Below are 19,114 nucleotides of genomic sequence, written 5' to 3' on the forward strand. Positions count from 1 at the left end.
GATAGATAGATATAGATATATAGATATATATAGATATGTTTATTGATTGATTGGGTTTCTTGTTTTGTTTTTGTTTTTTGAAGTAGACTAGATTGCACTGTTCAAGGCAAGTTAATAGACAATATTTTTTAAGTTGCTTTTGTGTCTGTTGGTGTACTAGAATATTTTGGAAAGACTGCTTTTTACAATGAAATCTGTGCCACCAAAAACAGTTTTTGAACACACTGATTCATCATAAGATTTCAAAAAAGTATGTTACTACTGGTTGAAGCATCTTTTAATTAAAGTGTAGAGGATCTTTTGGCAGTTTAACATGTAACATGGACTAAAAATCATAATCATAATCAAGCAGAGAAGCCAAGTTTTAAGAAACATTTACATAATTAAGGTGTCCTTTCACGTAACGAGTCCTATTAGGGTTATTTTGTCACACCCTTAAAGGACACTTCATTAGGTACATCTTGCTCATACTGCATTGGGCCTAATTTTGCCTTCAGATCTACATAAATTCATAAAGTTGCCGCAGATTTGTCAGCTGGACAATCAACCTGTCAACTTAAAATAGTCTACCCATTCTTTATGAAATCCAGAAACTTTGTGTAGATGATCAGTTTCTCACAGAAGCCTGACTAAAACAACAGCTGTCACAGTGGCCTACAAGTGTATACTGTTAGAATGGTGGGTGCTTATTTTAAACATGGGATAAGTTATAAATAATGAGGTCGAAATATGTTTAAAAAAAGCATTCAGGCTGCTCTGAACGTTTTTTCTATTCTTGGAGTTGGAGTCAGAGACATCCTCATGATATACTGTGATCTGTAGTAACACAGCTCTGGTTGTGATAACTGAAGCCTCACGCAGCGGCTGTTCAAATATTGCATTTGGAGTAAAAGAATAAAAGCATGGAGCTGCAAATGAGCAAAACAGGTCATTGTGAAATTACTTTATTCAAACTAGTCACAGAGAACATCATATCACCAATACCAGATTAAACTGCAGTTCTTTTATTCTGAGCAATGTGATCTGCTGCTAAAGTTAAAAAACAAACAAACATACATTTAAAAATGGCACTCATGTGTTCTTGGGTGATGTTTAAATATTTATTATACAGTTTAATGGAAGTAAACATAGTAAAAGTAACATTAAAAACACAAAAGATGTGTTTTTAATAAACTCATCTTATTTAAACATATTTTCTTTATAAAATGCTTCAAAATTGTGTTTTTAAAGAGAAATAAAAGTCATGGCACATCTTTTATGCAACTTCTGAATAAAAGTTTAGATTTAGTCGAGTAGGAGCTGTATTGAACAACCAGTTTACACAAGTTTGACTGTTGCGGGTGACAACCAAGAAACAGAAGTGAGAATTTAAACTCAATCGGTTCAGTCTTTGCACAGTGTAAGTGCAAATAGTAATAGATTACATTATGTCTTATATCTATCTTATTTCATCCCTCCACCTCGAGAAACACGATTCTCTTGGCAACGTTCTCCTCGCCATATTTCTCCTGCAGCCGTTGGATGCCGATAGGCTCAGCCGAGAGCAAAAGTCTGTCATCACAGCGATTCCAAAACGGTCCCGAAATGGAGGAGGGATTCAAGAGCAGGTCTTTTGCAGCAGAAAAGTCTCCGCTGGTCTTAAGTAAAGCTTTGGTCACACTAATTAAGTCCTACAAGAAAAACAGCAAAGGTTAAAAATGACTTAACACAGAGAAAGCTGCAAGTTCCACAGTTAACCCCTTTATATCTGAATAAGCAAAATAAAGGTTGAAAGAATATAATGGAGAAGAAAAACAACACCTCACCTTATCTGTCTGGTTCATGAGGTCTCTGATTCGCAGCTTGTCCTCCTCTAACAGGTCCTGAGTCAGAGAAAATGCAGCATCTTTGTTCACTGTTGGCTGTGGTTCTGAAGGAGCTGCTGGACGGTCACTGCTGACAGACTGAGAGTCGTCTTCCTGAGGTTCACTGTCGAATATGAACAGGTGGGCCTTGGAGGTACCGACAGCCTCGGACACTACAGGCTCAGCAGCTGGAGGCAGGCAGCTTTTCTCAGCTGCACAGTTGTTACTAGTGGCCTGGGCCTGCTCAACATTACTCAGAGGGGTCTCAGTGGGTCCAGGTTTAGTGCAGGACTGTTTGGAAGCGGGATCTGGAGTTGTGTCTGCAGGCGGAGGATGAAGGGAGGTTGATGTAGCTGCTGTTTGTGCAGGGATTTGGAGATCTGGAGCTTCGAGATCATCAGACTATGAGATACAAATGTAACTGTGTTAAAGAACATATATAACACAGAAAAGTATTATAAAACACTGAAAAACAATGAAATACTTGAATTACATCATGTACAAAGTCGAGCTACATGTAAAGCAAGAAATAACACAGTGTAGCAGATGTTGGGAGTGCAGTTAAATGAAAACAGGAACTTTCATGTGTGTAAAAGAAGCAGCAGAAGCTTTTGTGGTCAATAACCAGCAACGAATCTAGAAACTCTCTTCTATGGCTTCATGCTTTAAATCAGAACTATCATGTGGGGCCTGTGGTTCTCTGACATCCCACTATTTACAGAAAAGTATTTTACTACAATTACAATCTGTTAAAATTTTCAAATGGAATGCTTCTATTGTCACAACTCCTATTCAATTTCAATTCAATTTGATTAATAGTAAAGACCCTGCAATTATATATAGGATCAGAGGATACAATCAGAGGATCCCCTATTTTCAAGCATTTTGGCAACTGTGGGAAGGAAAAACTCCCTTTTTACAGCAAGAAAACTGGCAGAACAAGGCTCAAGGAGGAGCAGCCATCTGTTGTGACCGATTGGTGATGAGTGGAGGGAGACAGGACAAAAGACCTGCTGTTTGTTAAAAAAAAATGAACAAAGCTAGAAAAAAACATTCATACTGAATGTTACATTTTTAGGTCGCAGGTCCATAAAGCCCAACAGGAGACACCAGCACTCCCAATCAAACTGGGAATCAAGAGTGGGAACTGTTGCATGCTGAGGCACTGAGTGGTGATTTTACAAAGTGTATCAAAACCAGCATCCTACCTCACTGTCATCTTCAAACTCCTTCGTTGCCAATTCAAGAATCCCCAACTTTCTCTTCTCTTTCTTCTTTTCTCCTTTCTGAGGCACTGGATTAGTTTCATCTGAAAACCACAAAAAGTATAAGAAGTGTAAAAAGAAGGGTTGTAAAAAGAATGAAAACGACTCTTTGTGTCATGACATACCTGCTTGTATTGTTTTAGATATGGCTGCGGGTGTACTCTGCTCCTCGTCACTCTCTGCCGCTGCTCTCGGAGTTTTTCCTCTGGCTTTCTTGGGAGCCGGCTGGTCTGTGGTCGTATCTTGTTGAAGAGCAGACTTAGTTTTTTTCAGGGGCTGGGGAGATGATGTGGTTCGCACTGCTTGGGTTGATGATGACCTCAGTTTTTTGCCGTATGGTTCAAGCTCAAGCTGCCTGCGAGTTGTTTGACGCAACGGTTGTTCTAGCACCGGGGAGGCCTTCTGCTTCTCTTTTGGCTTTTCTGATGAGGAACATTTGGGCGTGGGCTTAGGCTGAGCTGGTGTGGAGTCATCCCCTGACAAACTTTGTTTTTGTGGGGAGACAGGCTGAGGTTCACCTGTTTCTGCGTCTGTGGTCTCTGCTGTTAGCAGTTGGATCTCTGCCTGTAGGTCCGCACAAGGCGCCGCAGTCTGAAAGGACTGAGATACTTCAGCTTCTAGAGTTTCTGATTGTTTGCTTTCAGTTTGTTGTTTATCTGTTTTCTGTCTCACATGTTGCTCTTGGTCTTGGTCTACATTTTCTGGCGTGCTTCCTGTTTGTACTAACTGGACATCCATCTGTGGAGACACCCATTTCAGGTTATGTCTTTACAGCAACTATAACCTCATACAGCACCCTTACAGCATACAAGCAGTGAGTTCCCACCTGTGTTAGGTCTGTTTCTGAAACATCATCTTCACATAAAGATTTCTGAGCATCTGTCTCTTGATGCTCTTCCACCTAGAGGCAGACAGAGGAAATGAAAAGCTTCAGAATTAAAGTCTATTAAAAACGTGACAGCCAGCAGCCTGAAAATATGTCAAAGCTGAATTTGGTTAGTCTGAATTTATTTAACCCACTGCTGCCACCCAGTGGCAACTCTTCACCCTACACCCAGTAAAAATGTTCCAGATTTTTATTAAAGCTTCGAGAAGTTTAGGAGGTAGCTTGTGACCTATTTTACTACACGTGAGAATTTTTTTTTCCTTTTCCTTTTTCTTCTTCTTCTTTTTTTTTTTTTTTTTACAATAAAGGCATTTTAGTAAAATCAACAACAGGATTCTAATGTAAACACAGGTAAGACGGTTTAAGTATGCTGATGAAACCAGAAGTAGACACACTGTAAAGTTCACAAATGGGATGTGTTCGAGGACTAGAATTTGCATTTTGTGTTAATCTAAGTGAATAAAAAACAATCAATAATATCTCATATAGAACAATAAATATAACAACATAGTACAGCGGTCCCCAACCCCCGGGCCACAGACCAGTTTAGGCTTGTGTGTAAAATTTATGGTTTTCAGGGTTTTTTATCATTATTCTTTATTGTTTTTATCGTTAACTTGGTTTCTCTGGGTCGTCTCCCGTGTGTTAAGAATAAATCTTCTTTTTTTTGGTACCAGGTTTATTTTGTTGTATTTATCCGCAACACCTTAAAAGCTGGTCTGTGAAAATATTGTCGGACATAAACCAGTCTGTGTGTAAAAAAGGTTGGGGACTGCTGATACAGTATATACAATATTCAAACCACAAACATGCTACAGAGGAATTCCCTCATTTTGGAACGAGTTGCTCAGTTTGTCGGGGCTGACCTTTCTCCTGTTCACAGACACCCAGCTCAGTCTCACCTTTACTCATATTCATGTTTCTGACTGCATCCACATGGTGCTGTGTAAGACTTTAAACAATCATCCAAAGGATTAAAAATTCTGAATTTTCTTATCTGGTACATCTCATCCTGCTGTACAGTCGTAATGTAGATTCTAATATCATTTTGCCTGTCAGTTGTGTAATGTTAGTGGATGCTGTTGTCACTGCTGTGATGTAAATATGTTGATATTTTGGATACAAATAACAAACTTTGTTCAAATGGAACAACACTGGTTTAAAAACGGTTTACTTTCTTTTACTTAGCGTCTCTACGTGGATTCTTTTACTAATGAAGCTACTTTCTGCTGCGTCCTTATTCACAAGGATTGCCACAGTTGGTAGCGCTGCATGTTTGCACTGGCTGCCTTTCCTGATACAACTCCAAAGGGATTTGTGTCTCCTCCCAGGATCAAACTGGGACTCTTTCACATGTTAGGTTTTTAAATCTCTAAATCAGGGGTGTCAAACTCAAATACACAGTGGGCCAAAATTCAAAACAGGAACAAAGTCGCGGGCTAACGTTAATATTTATTGAAATATGCACGTTAGAGAGGCCCCTTCACTGTCCACTTTTAAATCACATCTTCAAACCCACTTTTATTCCTTGGCTTTTAACCTCAGTGAGACTTAGTTTCTCTTTTAATTGAAGTAGTTATTTAATTAATGATTTCACTCTTCTTTTATTTGGTTTTTATTTATATCTCATGTAATTTTATTTTACAGTTCCAATGTACAGCACTTTGTGTCAGCTGTGGTTGTTTTTTAAGTGCTTTATAAATAAAGTTGATGATGATGATGATGAAATATATTTATTCCTCCAGATATAAGAATTAATCTTTTCTTATGGACTCAAACACGTTTTGCTGAAAAACTGAATATGGAACAAGCAAAGCTTAATACTAAACAATATATATATTAGCTGTATAATACCAGTAGGCCAGCTCTAATAGTAATTTGGTATGGCTTCGCGGGCCAAATGTAATTAGTCTGCGGGCCAAATTTGGCCCACGGGCCAGAGTTTGACACCTATGCTCTAAATGGTCTGCCACCTGTTTATTTATCTGATTTGTTGAAGCCCCATGTCCCCGTTCGTTCGCTTCAGTCAGCTGAGCAGCTGTTGCTTGCAGTCCCTAAGTCCCGGCTGAAACTTAGAGGAGACTGAGCGCTCTCTATTGCGGCTCCGATGCTTTGGAATAATCTTCCTCTCCATATTAGCTACATCAGCGCCAGTTTTTAAATCCAGATTAAAAACCTATTTTTATTCCCTGGTTTTTAACTCTGTGGGCAACTGACATTTTTATTAATTTTATTGCTATGTTTGGTTTTTCCTATTGTATTACTATATTTATATTTGTATTCTACAGCACTTTGGTCTACCAGGTGTGTTTTTAAAGAGCTATATAAATACAAGGTTCATACGCCTTTTTCAGGGTCAAATTCAAGCACTTTTTAAGCATCCCCAACAGAATTCATGTTTCAATTTGCATCACCTCAGTAAGACCATGTGAAAATTAAAACAAATCATCCTAGGTGAACTTAAACACCTTTGTTCCCCTTTTGTTAAGACATAGAAAAACGCACCACACAAAAATACTGCAAAGGCAAACACTCTGGGGTCCGGGGTATAATTGGCCATTTTTGACTACTTGTGATTTGGCCTCTATATTTCACCTTTAAAAACTGTTTATCTTGCCAATCTGTTATTTTCTCATTTTGACATACTGTATTAGCACAATTTATCTAAATTCAGACAAAATTTAAAATACGAGTAGAAAGTGATATTTTTGACTGTAAAAACCACAAGCATGTTTAACGAATCATTTTCATAACTTGAAATGCAAATAGAAATTGTACATTTTTAAAAAATATGCACAAGTTTTGCAAACAACAAAGTTATATTGTACTATTTACCTAAAAATGCAGCCAAGGCTCAGACGTTTTTTATATAACCATTTAAAACTATTTACAGAACAATCAGGTGTTCTGCATCAAATAAGAAGGCCCACAAATTATTTATGCAACTCCAAAAAATAGTTTGTGTCACTATAACACAGATGAGAACAGCACAGGGATAAACCTGCAGGTCTGACAGCAGGTGTGTCACTCAGCGTTTACACTGCAATCTGCCTTTGGTGGCTTTTTTGCAGCAACTGTGACATTCACTAGTAGAACTGACACACAAAACAAAACAACGACTACACCACACACTAACTACACAAGACAACACACTAACTTGAGACTCCAAACACGGGAAACATCACAAATCTCTCACGTATCAAAACTCTCTCTCTCTCGCCGGTCACTCCTAAAACTTGCCCCTAAAAACCCCCCAAAAAACAAAACAAAACTTGCCCCTCTTCCCAAACAACCAAATGCCACATGTTGCCATATCATTTTTTGATTGGTCGACATGGTACATTTTTCCACCAATAGGAAAGGAGTGCTTTTTTCTTTTTTCACTCAAAAGCAAAGCGTGTTTGTTAGCACTCTCCATAGAAAACGCCGTTTCTTAGCGGAGTAAACGCCACTGTTTTATTCAGAAAAACAAACATCGGTTTTACGTGGCCTATCAACACAATTTAAAAACTGGTATATAGTTTGAAGTCCGCACATTCGACCCAAGTTGAAATGGAGACGCTGGGTCCGTCGACCCCAGAGGGTTAATCGGAAAGCCATAAGTTGGCTAGTTATGTATCAGGCTAATGTTTAAAGCTTTCACTTGAGTAAATTAACTCATATTACTGCTAAATAATGTTAGCTAAGTTCACAGCATATTCCAAAATAGCGCTGCCATACTGCATCACACTCAGTGCATTTCAATCATTTCTCCAGCGAGTTTGATAGCTAGCAAAATAATAATCATAATTTTAAAAAATAGCATTGTCACGTACACCGACTGTCCGAGGGAGGGGCGGGGTCACACCTTGAAACAGATGCAAGGCAGCCCAGGCGGGGAAATTTTGCTTTTACATTTTGCGACTCATTTTATTTCTCTATCTGATAAGAAAACTATTCAATCAGATAGTTATTTGTAGTGAATGAAATACAGTTACACTTTCAAGCACTTTTAAGCACCACATCTGAAATTCAAGCACTTTTCAAACCTTGAAAGGACAACATTAAAATTCAATCATTTTCAAGGATTTCAAGCACCCGTACGATGTGCTTAAATAATAATAATAATAATAATAATAATAATAAACGATGATGATGATGATGATGATTAGGCAAATGTGTAAGCCATTACAGTATGGAGCCACTTTGTCTTTTTGTCACTGTCTCTGTCACTTACTAAATACTGTTTTAATTTTATGATGTCGTGGAAATAGCCTGTGTATTTAAAGTCAAACTTTACAAAAAACACAACTAAAAATAACAAAATCGTAACGACAACATCCAGATAGTTAATCACCTCTGTCTTTTCTTCTGCTGTCTTACTGTCTTCTGGCTTTTCCGCCTCCACAGCGGCTGTCTGTTTCTTAGCCAGTTGTGCTTTGTAGTGGTGTTTCATCGACTGCCAGGTGTGTGCGGTCACATGCTGTTTCTCCATCTCTTGCCAAAGCCGGTTTCCCCCAGTCTCCGTCTTGTGCTTGCTGACATAATTTAAAATGGCAGCATCTTCTTCAGGAGTGTAGGCACTTCTGCCTAGTTATAAAAGAATGTAGACATAATGTAGAAAACGGAAGCAGATTTAACTATCCACCAGATTTACACACATTTCTAATTGTAACTTGTAAACAATTCAAGTAATAAAAAAAAAGTAATCTGTAAAGTGCAGACGTGTTGGAACACAATCCTTCAGACATGGAAAATCGGGGGTTTAGTCGTACCTCCTGTGACTTGAGGCGAATTGTTTTTGCTGTTGTTGAGTCTAGCAGAATGTCTTTGGACCTTTTCAGGATTTAGCCTGTAGTCCTCTAAATTCAACTGTTCATTCTTCTCAACACAGTCATAAATATACTGGGTGGACACGTACCTGAAAAGTAAACAAGGCATATGTAATAAGACTTCCAGCTATGCTCCAGTGCTGCTGTTGTGTGTGGGATTCATAAGATTTGAATCATAAATGGGTTGAATAAATTTATCACCACCAAACTAAACTGAAGAAGCATTTTCTTTTTTATCTTCTTCTTATTGACTGAAAAAAAAACCCAACGCATTTCTTTAAATGTAAACACCTGCCGATATTAACATGAACTCTCAGTTCAGCACGTACCAGTGTGCAGTGGATTCAGGAATGACACTTCTGTCGTCTGGATCAGTCAGCAGTATTGCTCCTGGTTGCTGGACGTTGCACAACATTCCTCCTCCAGCTGAAACCAGCGGCTGGAGTTTGCGTTTGATGGGACCAGGTCGCAAGAAGAAATTCATCGGTTCACCCTCCACAGTCATGAAGAGAACTGGAGAGAAGGCAGGCTGGGCCACAACTTGTCTTTTGGATGGCATCTCACCTTCTGGAAGAGATTCAATAACAGCCAGTACTATAAGTGTGCTACATGGATGTGATGAGTGTGAAATTCTGGACCAACAGCAACTTACATTTTCTGTATATTTTAGTTTTTGGGTTTTTTTTGTTGTTGCTGTTGTTATTAATTCCCTCTTTTGCCAGGAGGAAAAAAATCAGATTATTATAAAATGATTTGTTAATTTTTTAGACTTGTCAAGTCTTTCATGTCTTTATCACACACAACAAATAGAGTTCATGGCCAAAGATAAATATCTTATTTAAAATCGGTCAATATTGGCAGTATATTGATGCATCACTATTCTGTTAACAGTTACACAATTTGTGATCATTTATTTTGTCAACTAGGCAACTTTTATTGTCAACACATATAAATCATCTACCTAATGAATGTCAAAATTTTTAAAAATGTTTTATTCTTACAGCAATGACTCATATTCAGGACTATCTCATGCAATCATGTCTTTTACTAGATACTGAAAAAAAACAAAAACTAGTTAAGTGTGTTTGACAAAGAGAGGCTTGACACTGCAAGTTCAAATTAAGTGTTAAGGTCAGATATCGTGGGGTCACACTGGACTTAATTTAAAAGTCAAGCCGAAAAGTTAATATCAATCGTTATATTTAATTTCTAAAGTCTTACATTAATTGGGCCATTTGTTGCTCTCATTGCAACCAAGATGTTTCTATTTATTTAATTCTATTCTATTTATTTATTTGTATTTAATTTTTTGAGCTAAAATTAAAAAATAACTATGCTTGTTTTATATACAAAGGTTTTGTGTGTACAGTATTTGCCCACTTTCTCTTTCGTTATTAAAAGGCTACCCACCATAGCCTTTTGAGGTGGTGGTAATTAAATCACCACTAAAAGCCTCTTCCATCCAGCTATCTTCCTTCAATTTCAAAAATTCTTGAAAGAGTAGTTGTCATAACATTGGGTGATCTGAAGATCCACTGTTTATTTGAAGGGTTGCAGTCAAGATTCAGAAAATCTTAACAGTACAGAAACGACACTAATGAATGTTGTGAATGATCTTCTTATGGCTTATGACAGTGGATTCATCTCTGTGCTTGTTCTGCTAGACCTCAGTGCAGCATTCGACACTGCTGATCACAATATTTTACTACAAAATGTGGGTATGAAAAAACTGCACTGCAGAAATTTGAATCATATCTATCTGATAGATGGACAGTTAGTGAGGATTATTACTGTTTACATTATACAGACTTCCTTTAGGTAACATTATTAGAAAAGACTTTCTTACATGACTACTTACATTTATTTTAGTGCATTATTGTAATGCAGATGATACCCTGCTTTAATTATTCATGAAACCACATTATACAAATCTACTAGATAAAAAAGTACAGGCATGTCTTAAAGACACCAAGGCCTGGTTTCAATTCAGATCACTACAGTTGCAGGTAACCACTAATTTCTTGCTTCTAAATTCAGACGAAACTGAGCTTTATTGTACTCGTCCCTAAAAATATTAGGAACATGGTGTCCAACCAGATACTTACTCTGGGTGGCACTATTTTAGCCTCCAGTAACAGGAACCTGGGCATCATTTTTGATTAGGATATGCCCTTTAACGCACGGAGTAAACAAATATGTAGGACTGCTTTTTTCATTTGTGCATTAGCTCTAAAATTAGAAACATCCTGTCACTGAGTGAAGCTAAAAAGATATTTCATACATTTATTACTTATTGCCTGGTCTATTGTAATTCATACTACTACACTTCAGATCAGTAGAGTGGTGTGTTTTTGCATCATTTAACCATTTTAACTTACTCTATTTGGATCAACTTTCAGGTTTTGTTATGGTCATCCTTTTGGAAGGTGACAGCAGCTTGTCCATGTCACCTTTCAGTTTAATTATTGAAAAAAAAACAAAAAACGATTTTGTTGCCTCATTGTTTCCTTTTCCGTCACTTATCCCAAACCCCTTGGACATTTAGGCGGGCGTAACGCTAACTATAATAAAGCAGTGGTGTACCCATCATAATTTAAGGCACATCTCCAACAGTATATGGTGGCTAATCAGATCTATATACGTTCATTTTAAGACTTCGCACTACATTACTTTACTTATTTATTGTCTGTTATGAGTTGAATACTTGTATATTTTATGTAATCTGCCTACGGATTTAAATGAACTGTTTTGCTTATATTTGTATAATTTCCAACATCCATTGTTCGTGCTGAATTTTCTTTCTAAGTTATTTAAAGGTTTACGGTGTTCAAGCTTGGTTGAAGCAACTTTATAATGATTATTTTGTGAGATGGTTGTTTGTTTTATTGATTTAAGTGGGTTCTTGGTATAGTAAATATACAACAACATCTATTTTTGTGTTTATGTTTGTATTTTTTGTTGTAGTTTACAATGTAAAACGGTCACTTAAATTCACTGTGAGGTCGTTGTGGCTGATTTTCTTATAAGGGAATATTATATAAAAGAAAATCAACCGGAAACTATGCAAAGCTGGACAGATTCATCCAGTGTAAAAACATGAGGCACAGAAAACACTACGTGCACCGCTGAGACACGTTTTTCAGGCTCACATGAACAGCAGGGAGGAGGTGTGTAACATCGCTAGCCCGTCAAATGGCAAACTGTAAAAAGAGCAGTCGCCTAAATAAATGTCATCTTAGATTAGAAATAATATTTTAAACTTACCGTGCACTTTGCCTTCTTCCTAGCTAGTCTTTCACGCCCCAGAAAAACAACAAAGCTCACTTCCGGGTCCTTTTCTTCCTTGTTGAATTGTTAGAGGTTAGAGGCTCCGTATCGCCCCCACTGGTCGCATCCATATTATGCGATAAAGGAAAAAGTACGTAAAGAAGTAAAAGTAAGTAAAGATCTTGTGAAAATCCTCATTTATAAGTAAGGAAAGGAAAATATACACGTTGTTGTGAAATAATACTTAAAATATCATAATGATACTGAAAATTATACTCATATAATTATAGCAGCAAAAGTAGAAGGTCAAGAATAAAAAGTAAACAACAACAATAACAAAAATAATAGCTTTATTTGTACAACACTTTTCAAAATATGGAGTTACAAAGCCAGACTCAACCACATTAAAGCAAAGTATACACATTACACCATACAGACTAATAATCAACCCCAGGATTACACATTCATTCCAACACTTCCATAAAGGCAAATACATATAAACTATGGCCTAAAATAGTTGGGAATGAGTAAATGAGGCTGTTCCAAAGTTTAGGGTTACAACCTCAAAAGTGTGATTGCCTCTGGTTTAAAGTAAGACAGTGGGAACTTGATGATATTGTCTGAAAAGCCAGCTGCAGTCATGTGGTCTCAGTAGCTTTACAGTCCATGTAGTGCTTCATATGTTTATAACAGAATTTTGATTCTGAATTTCACTGGGAGACAGTGAAGTGAAGCAAGAATAGGTGTGATTTGTGAGTTTCTATTTGTATCGTGCTACTGCATTCTGGAGATGGGCTATGGAGGGTTGAGAGATCTACGTGAAAAGTGAGTAAAAAGGTGAGAGAAAATGAAGATGTACACACAAATTTCTGGATGATTTATTGAAAGTAAAGGTTTGATATTTTGCATTTGAAATAGATGAAGGAAACAAAACTGGATGAGCTTAGAGATGTGAGATTAGCACATATAGTGAAAAACGCAATGTGTTTCTTAGACCAACTGTACTAACCAACCAAGATTTCCATCACAAAGCAGTTGGTAACACTGAAGTGAAGTGGAGTAAATATTCAATTTGTCACTCTGAAATATATTGGTAACAATAATGTATAAATGTATAAATCATGAATTCAATTTGCACAAAAGCATTTAATATATATGTAACTGCATTTTTTTCAGTAAATGTGTGGACTTTACACATGAAAAAGAATGGTTTATCTGCCATTAGCTCTTCAGTAGAACTGCCATGGCTTTGAGTTACTGTCATATGAAATAGAAAGTTTTCACAAAAAGTGCAGCCCATGATTCAGCAGCTTGTACAACCACCTTTAGCAGCAATAACTTGACTAATAATTTTCCATTTCACTTTATTTGTCTCTCACATTATTGTGGAGGAATTCTGGCCCACGCTTCAGTAAACTGAGGTTTGCAAACTATTTCAAACCGGCTGAGGTCTGGACTTTAGCTGACCTATTGCAACACATTGATCATTTTTGTTTTCAGCTGTTTTGTTTTGAAATCACTGTTTTATTGTGCGACCCAGTTTTATCTAAGTTTCATCTGTAGGACAGATGGCCTCACATTTAACTCTAGAATGTGAGTTAAAACAAGCCCAAAACAAGATTTGTGCTTGTTTTGTGGGTGCAAAACAAGCCCGAATCTTCACCACTCCACCTCTGTGCTTCACAGTTGGTTTGAGGTGTTTGTGCTGATATGCTGATTTAGGATTTCTCAAAATGTGGTGTTGTGTCATTATGGTTAAAAAAATCGCCACTTTGGTCTCATCTGTCAGCGAGGTTGCAAGGTTGGTTGTTTTACCATTTTAATATCCACACGGTTACATAACGAACGAACGAACGAACGAACTAACTAACGAACTAACGAACTAACTAACTAACTAACTAACTAACTAACTAACTAACTAACTAACTAACTAACTAACTAACTAACTAACTAACTAAATACAAATATGAAAATATAAGGTTTACATTTGTTTTATATATGTTTATTTTTCCAAACTTAAGCTCAACAATAAGCAAAAGTTAAAAACTGAATCGTCCTTTCAGTTTGTGAAAATATTTAATCAAACCAGGGTTGGGACCACAGAGACCTAAACTGATGATGATCATATGTTTACAGCAGAGAAATTTCATCACTGTAAAACTCATAAACCCTGTCAGCTGAGTGGGAGATTTTTGACCAGTCAATTGACCCCCTTGAGGCAGCTCTTGACAAGTAAGATATAAATCTCATTCACCGGTTTCACCACCTTATTCCGAAACTGCACAAAGCAATAAAATTATTAAACTAAACCTGACGTACAAAAAACTCTTCTCAGTGGTATTGTGGGAACACAAGTAACGCTTGTTTTCTGCAAAAGCTAAAGCTGTGTCATGTTTGATTTCAGGCACGAGGTTTTTTTGCTGTGTAGTCTGGAAAAGTTCACCACAAGTTGAACCACAGAAGTTTTCCACATCCTTCAATTTTTGCAAGTCATGAAACTAAATAAACTTCCCATATTGCCTCATATATATATATACATATATATATATATATATATATATATATATATATATATATATATATATATATATATATATATATATATATTTGTCAACAATTTTTCCAGTTTTTATTGAAAATTATGCCGTCTAATGTCTCATTGCACTCTGAAATGAAAGCATAGTACAAATAAGCAATTAAGTTAAAAAAGAAATCATGGACTCAATTTATAGACCAAAATGTATTCTAAAGTTTTGACTCATCTAAGTAGCCACCTTTGGCAGATGTAACAGCTGAAGAGCTTCTTTCTACAGTAGAAATCAAATATTCTTCAGAAAGTTCTTCCCATATCTGTTGCAGAAGGTCTCATAAATGTGCAGCACGTGTTGGTTGCTTTGCTTTCACTCTTCTGTACAGTTCATCCTAAACCAGCTCGATGCCGTTTAAGTTTAAGTGCTGGCCGCTCCCTGTTTTCAAGCTTCCCATCTTGTTCTTTTTTCCTGAGGTAGTTCTGGCATAGCTTGGACTCATATTTTAGGTCATTGCCACGGGATGAACCCCTGACTGCTAGACGCATACCAGAGGGTATTGCATGGCGCTGAAGAATGCTGTTTGGTTCAGGGTGCCTCTCACTCTCTATAAGTCACCGACCCTGGATCCAGCAAACTAGCCTCAAACCATCACACTTCCTCCCTCATGTTTGACAGTCGATGCCACACAATGTCCCTTCGCCTACTTGATGGTGTACAAGGATCCTGTGTGATGAACCGAAGACTGTTTCATGACGTCTTAATAATGGCCTTTTTGCTGCAACTCATCCTGTCAAACCTGCAGCTTGAAGTCATCTGTTCACAGTTGAACCTGAGACTTGCTTACTACAACCACTATTAAGCTGTGCTTGAAGCTGTTGTCCTGTGAGGCACCTATCACGCAAGCTGTTAACTCTCAGAAACCTGTCCTCTGATTCATTTGTGGCTTTTGGGTCTGGCAGACCTCTTCCTGTCAGAGTTTGCCCCAGTTTTCCGAGTGCCCTTTGATGGTAAAGGAAACTGTACTCACTGACATCTTGACTTTCTTTGCAATTTCTCTGTAGGAAAGAACTACATTTTTAAGTGTTATGATGGTCTGTCTCTCTTTCATTGTTAATGGCTTTTTTCTCCCCATTTTTGTAGCACACTACTTTCTGCAGTACAATACTGTTTAACTGATGCTCACTGGGGTATGGTACCACAGTGTGTCCCAACACTGCCTTTATGCAGACAGAGGGGATTGTAAGTAATCCAGGAAAGTTGGAACACCTATAGGAATTAGTAGCACCAGCTCTCAAGGTTTGAGCAACCTCCATTGCTGCAGAATAGCTTTAAATTGTTAATCCATTTTGTGTTCCTGCAAAAGGCCTTTTTGTATAATTCTGAAATGTACATTATTTTTCAGTTTTGGGTAACCATACCTTTTTTTTTTTAAACCTCTGGCAGTTAACCACTTACTTTTGTACCACTTAAAGCTAATCATTGGACTTGAATGACTTGAATTCCAATAAATACCTGCAAAAATTGGGGTGTTCTCAAACTTTTGACCAGTATTGTTGGCCATAATAGTTGATGTCTTTAAAGTTAACCCAATAACTTTTTTCTTAAATGTTAAAAAGAGCAATTTTTTCTTAGATTTCTAAACCAACATCAAGAACAAATGATTCAAACTGAGCGAATGTACATATAAATATTTGGGGGCATCTATTACTCGGGATAAAAAATGAATCATTTGTTTATATAAGAGTTCTGTGAATTATGATGTTACTCCCTTACTTTGTACTAATCTTATGTGACTGTGGTATGTGTCCTGCGCTAATCCAAATGAGTAAGAAAGGCCAAAACCCAATCAGCGTGTCCTTGAAATGTTTCATCAGACTCATTATTATGTTAGCCTAGAAATAAAATAGAAATAAAACATTCAGCTTTAACTCCTCTTCTTTTCCCCCCTAACTTAAGCCAGGGGGCCATGGGAAGGAATTGGGCTTGCCTGTTTACTGTAGCACCTCACTGACCTTGCCTCCCTCACAGTCCTGACAACTACATTATTGTTACTGGCCACTATTGTTCCTCCCCCCCTCTTCAGCTCAAACAGCTGAAACAATACAACAGCCTCTGAGATTTCTGCAACTCCTCCATGTTTAATGCATGTTTGCAGAAATCTGTAATCATTAGAAAGATATAAAGGTGTTCACCCCTTGCAGCTGAATGTGCTCTTTCTCTGACCTGAACTGCTGCCCTGAAATAATCAACTCATTCCTGAGTCATTGTCATAAACTGAAAGGTTGGTTCGCTGTGTTGACATCAGAGAATTTTTTCCTTCAGAATCAGCAGCTGTAGAGAGGACGTGTGGCCAGTTCACCACAGCGTGACAGTCTGGTTTGGTTTAGCACTTCATGAGGAAAATTACCCTGTTGTAGCAGTCAACAGAGGGCGATAACGCGCTACGTTTATGGAACACCAGGGCTCTCAGTCATGAAAAAAATTCCATTATTTCCAGCCGTCAGGAACACTTGTTTAGGGAATAATTGTTTGGAAACATGTTTTTTGAACAGAACAAACGTTCATCAGCACAATGCACCTTTTATTAATCACTATTTATGCTGCGTTAACTTCTTCTAGGATTGTGTAGGTGTCTCAAAATGAAGACAGGTTGAGATTTGAGTGTCTGTGTTGTTCTGGCTTTTCATTGGGAGGTTGAGATTCTACTTGTGGATATACAGCTTGTGCAAAAAAAGAAAAATAGACTTGGTCACTCTGAACCGGAAAAGCTTAGTTTTATTAAAGCCACATTGAGAAACTACTGGAAATAACCACATAACCACAGAAAGCTACAAATGGGGGAAATCTTAAACTCTGGCCTTTCTGACAGCACATCTAATCTTCCACCTGGAATCCTTGATTCGGAAAAGCTGCACCACCAACTACAGAAGGATAACTCATATCACTGCCTGGCTCGCTCTAAAGAAATTGTATCCATTCTTCTCAGATTTTAACCTTGGAAAGCACAGGGTACTAATATACTAGTACACGAGTAAAAGATATTGTGAGAAGGATTTTTAAAAACTCTTACATGAAAGACAGAAACGCATCAAACTGTGCACAGACTACAAGGCAGCTGCCAGTAAGAGCCGAATTTACAAGAAAACCGCACGATACTTTGATGATAGGTCTGGGGGAGAAGGAGGAGGAGGGGGGGGGGTTTAAAAAGAGACAGAACACACAATAAACAAAGTGAAAAATTGGACTCCATTATTAACAGTATATGTTTTTTTCTTTTCTTTAAAAATTCCTTGGAGCAATGTAAAATCTGTATATAGTACTCATTAAATTCAGCTTTGTTTGTCCACTTGTACCATAAAAACTTGTAGCATCATCTTAATTATTTTGTTGCAAACAGAGGAAATAAATGCATTAACATCTGAATGGAAAATATAAAGATAATTGCTGAAGACAGTAAATGCTGGAAACTGGGGAAGAGCCTTAACACATGATATCTCACTGGTTAAAAAAACCAAAAACAATAAAACAGCGTACAGTAGGTGGGAGGGTTTTGTCCCCCGTTTCCTGTCCTTAAGCCAGTGGTTCTCAAACTGTGGGGTTGGCCGTGCTGAGAGGGGGGATTACCGAGAGGAAAAATATGGAGTGAAAATAAACTGAATGGAGATTCTTTTTTTAGTCCACAACAATAAAAGACAATAGCTGGTGCTGTTGTTACTGAACTTTTTTTCAGCTTTTGACAGCTTATTTGCCTGAAAAAGATTGACCCACCACCACTGTAACCTAAGACCTTAAATCTATCATAAATATCTTTCTAATAATATTTAAAAATGTTTTATTTGTCTAAACATGTGCTTGTCTGCGCATGGCAAACTGAAGAAATCCTTTGACATTAATACGAGTGCTTTCACTTGAGGAACTCGGGAGTGACCTTCATTACCTGTACCTTTGTCAGAGTCACATGAGAGCTTAAACCAGGTTGCACTGCAATAATTTTACGTTAGCAAATGGTGATGAACGGTGAGTGAATCACTTGGAAAAAATCTACCTGACAAAGATAAAGTCAGGTATATGATGTGATGAAAGCCTTGGCAATTAAACTACAAATCACACCATTTGAAAAATGCTGGCCGACATTTAGAATCACAAGACATTTCCAAATTGCTTTTATTTGTAAATTTCCATCATACCATTTCCATGCTGGGGTGTGTCACGTGAGTGTGATGTAACATGGCACCACTTTAGTCGTTTAAGAAACATTATATAGTTTCATCTCCGGGACCTGTAAAAACTGATGTGCTACAGAAAGTCACAAACGCACAAACACAATAAGATTAAAGTGCTTTCAAGAAGATGTGAACCTGAAGAAATCACGTATAACAGTCCATTAAACGTTCTGATCCTTGCAGTAACTGACAAAGCAAACATCACAATTTATTAGGGCATTACCACATCAGTTTTTGTTATAAAATACAGGTCTGCTTTCTAGCTTTCTAGTTTTGTAATCCAACAA

General features: G+C 37.4%; 1 protein-coding gene across 4 annotated transcripts; it reads right to left on the reverse strand.

Annotated features, from left to right (window-relative positions):
- Positions 1–427: 427 nt before the first annotated feature.
- Positions 428–12,181, reverse strand: terf2ip (telomeric repeat binding factor 2, interacting protein). Of its 4 annotated transcripts, XM_085159023.1 has the most exons (11): positions 12,071–12,156; positions 9,808–9,853; positions 9,459–9,516; positions 9,136–9,373; positions 8,750–8,895; positions 8,332–8,564; positions 3,936–4,010; positions 3,235–3,847; positions 3,053–3,153; positions 1,806–2,246; positions 428–1,670 (listed from the first exon to the last, which is right to left on the reverse strand). In XM_085159023.1, exons 4-11 carry the CDS (start codon positions 9,363–9,365, stop codon positions 1,449–1,451), a joined length of 2,061 nt encoding a protein of 686 aa, XP_085015149.1. In that variant the 5' UTR covers positions 9,366–9,373; positions 9,459–9,516; positions 9,808–9,853; positions 12,071–12,156; the 3' UTR covers positions 428–1,448. The 4 variants fall into 4 exon arrangements, with proteins under 4 accessions (XP_085015149.1, XP_085015148.1, XP_085015150.1 ...); XM_085159022.1 differs by lacking the exon at positions 9,459–9,516 and having other exon boundaries at positions 12,071–12,161; XM_085159024.1 differs by lacking the exons at positions 9,808–9,853; positions 12,071–12,156 and having other exon boundaries at positions 9,459–9,711.
- Between the last annotated feature and the right edge of the window lie 6,933 nt (positions 12,182–19,114).

This window comes from Neolamprologus multifasciatus, chromosome 5, assembly GCF_963576455.1.
Source record: "Neolamprologus multifasciatus chromosome 5, fNeoMul1.2, whole genome shotgun sequence".
Classification (NCBI taxonomy): domain Eukaryota; kingdom Metazoa; phylum Chordata; class Actinopteri; order Cichliformes; family Cichlidae; genus Neolamprologus; species Neolamprologus multifasciatus.

Bases quoted from the DNA above. Each gene is read 5' to 3' on its own strand.
- terf2ip (XM_085159022.1), bottom strand. From the start codon at position 9,365: ATGCCATCCAAAAGACAAGTTGTGGCCCAGCCTGCCTTCTCTCCAGTT. The intron at 8,565-8,749 runs GTACGACTAAAC...TTTTATAACTAG, and splicing joins TTCGCCTCAAGTCACAGGAG to GCAGAAGTGCCTACACTCCT. The intron at 3,154-3,234 runs GTATGTCATGAC...TGTGGTTTTCAG, and splicing joins ATCTAAAACAATACAAGCAG to ATGAAACTAATCCAGTGCCT.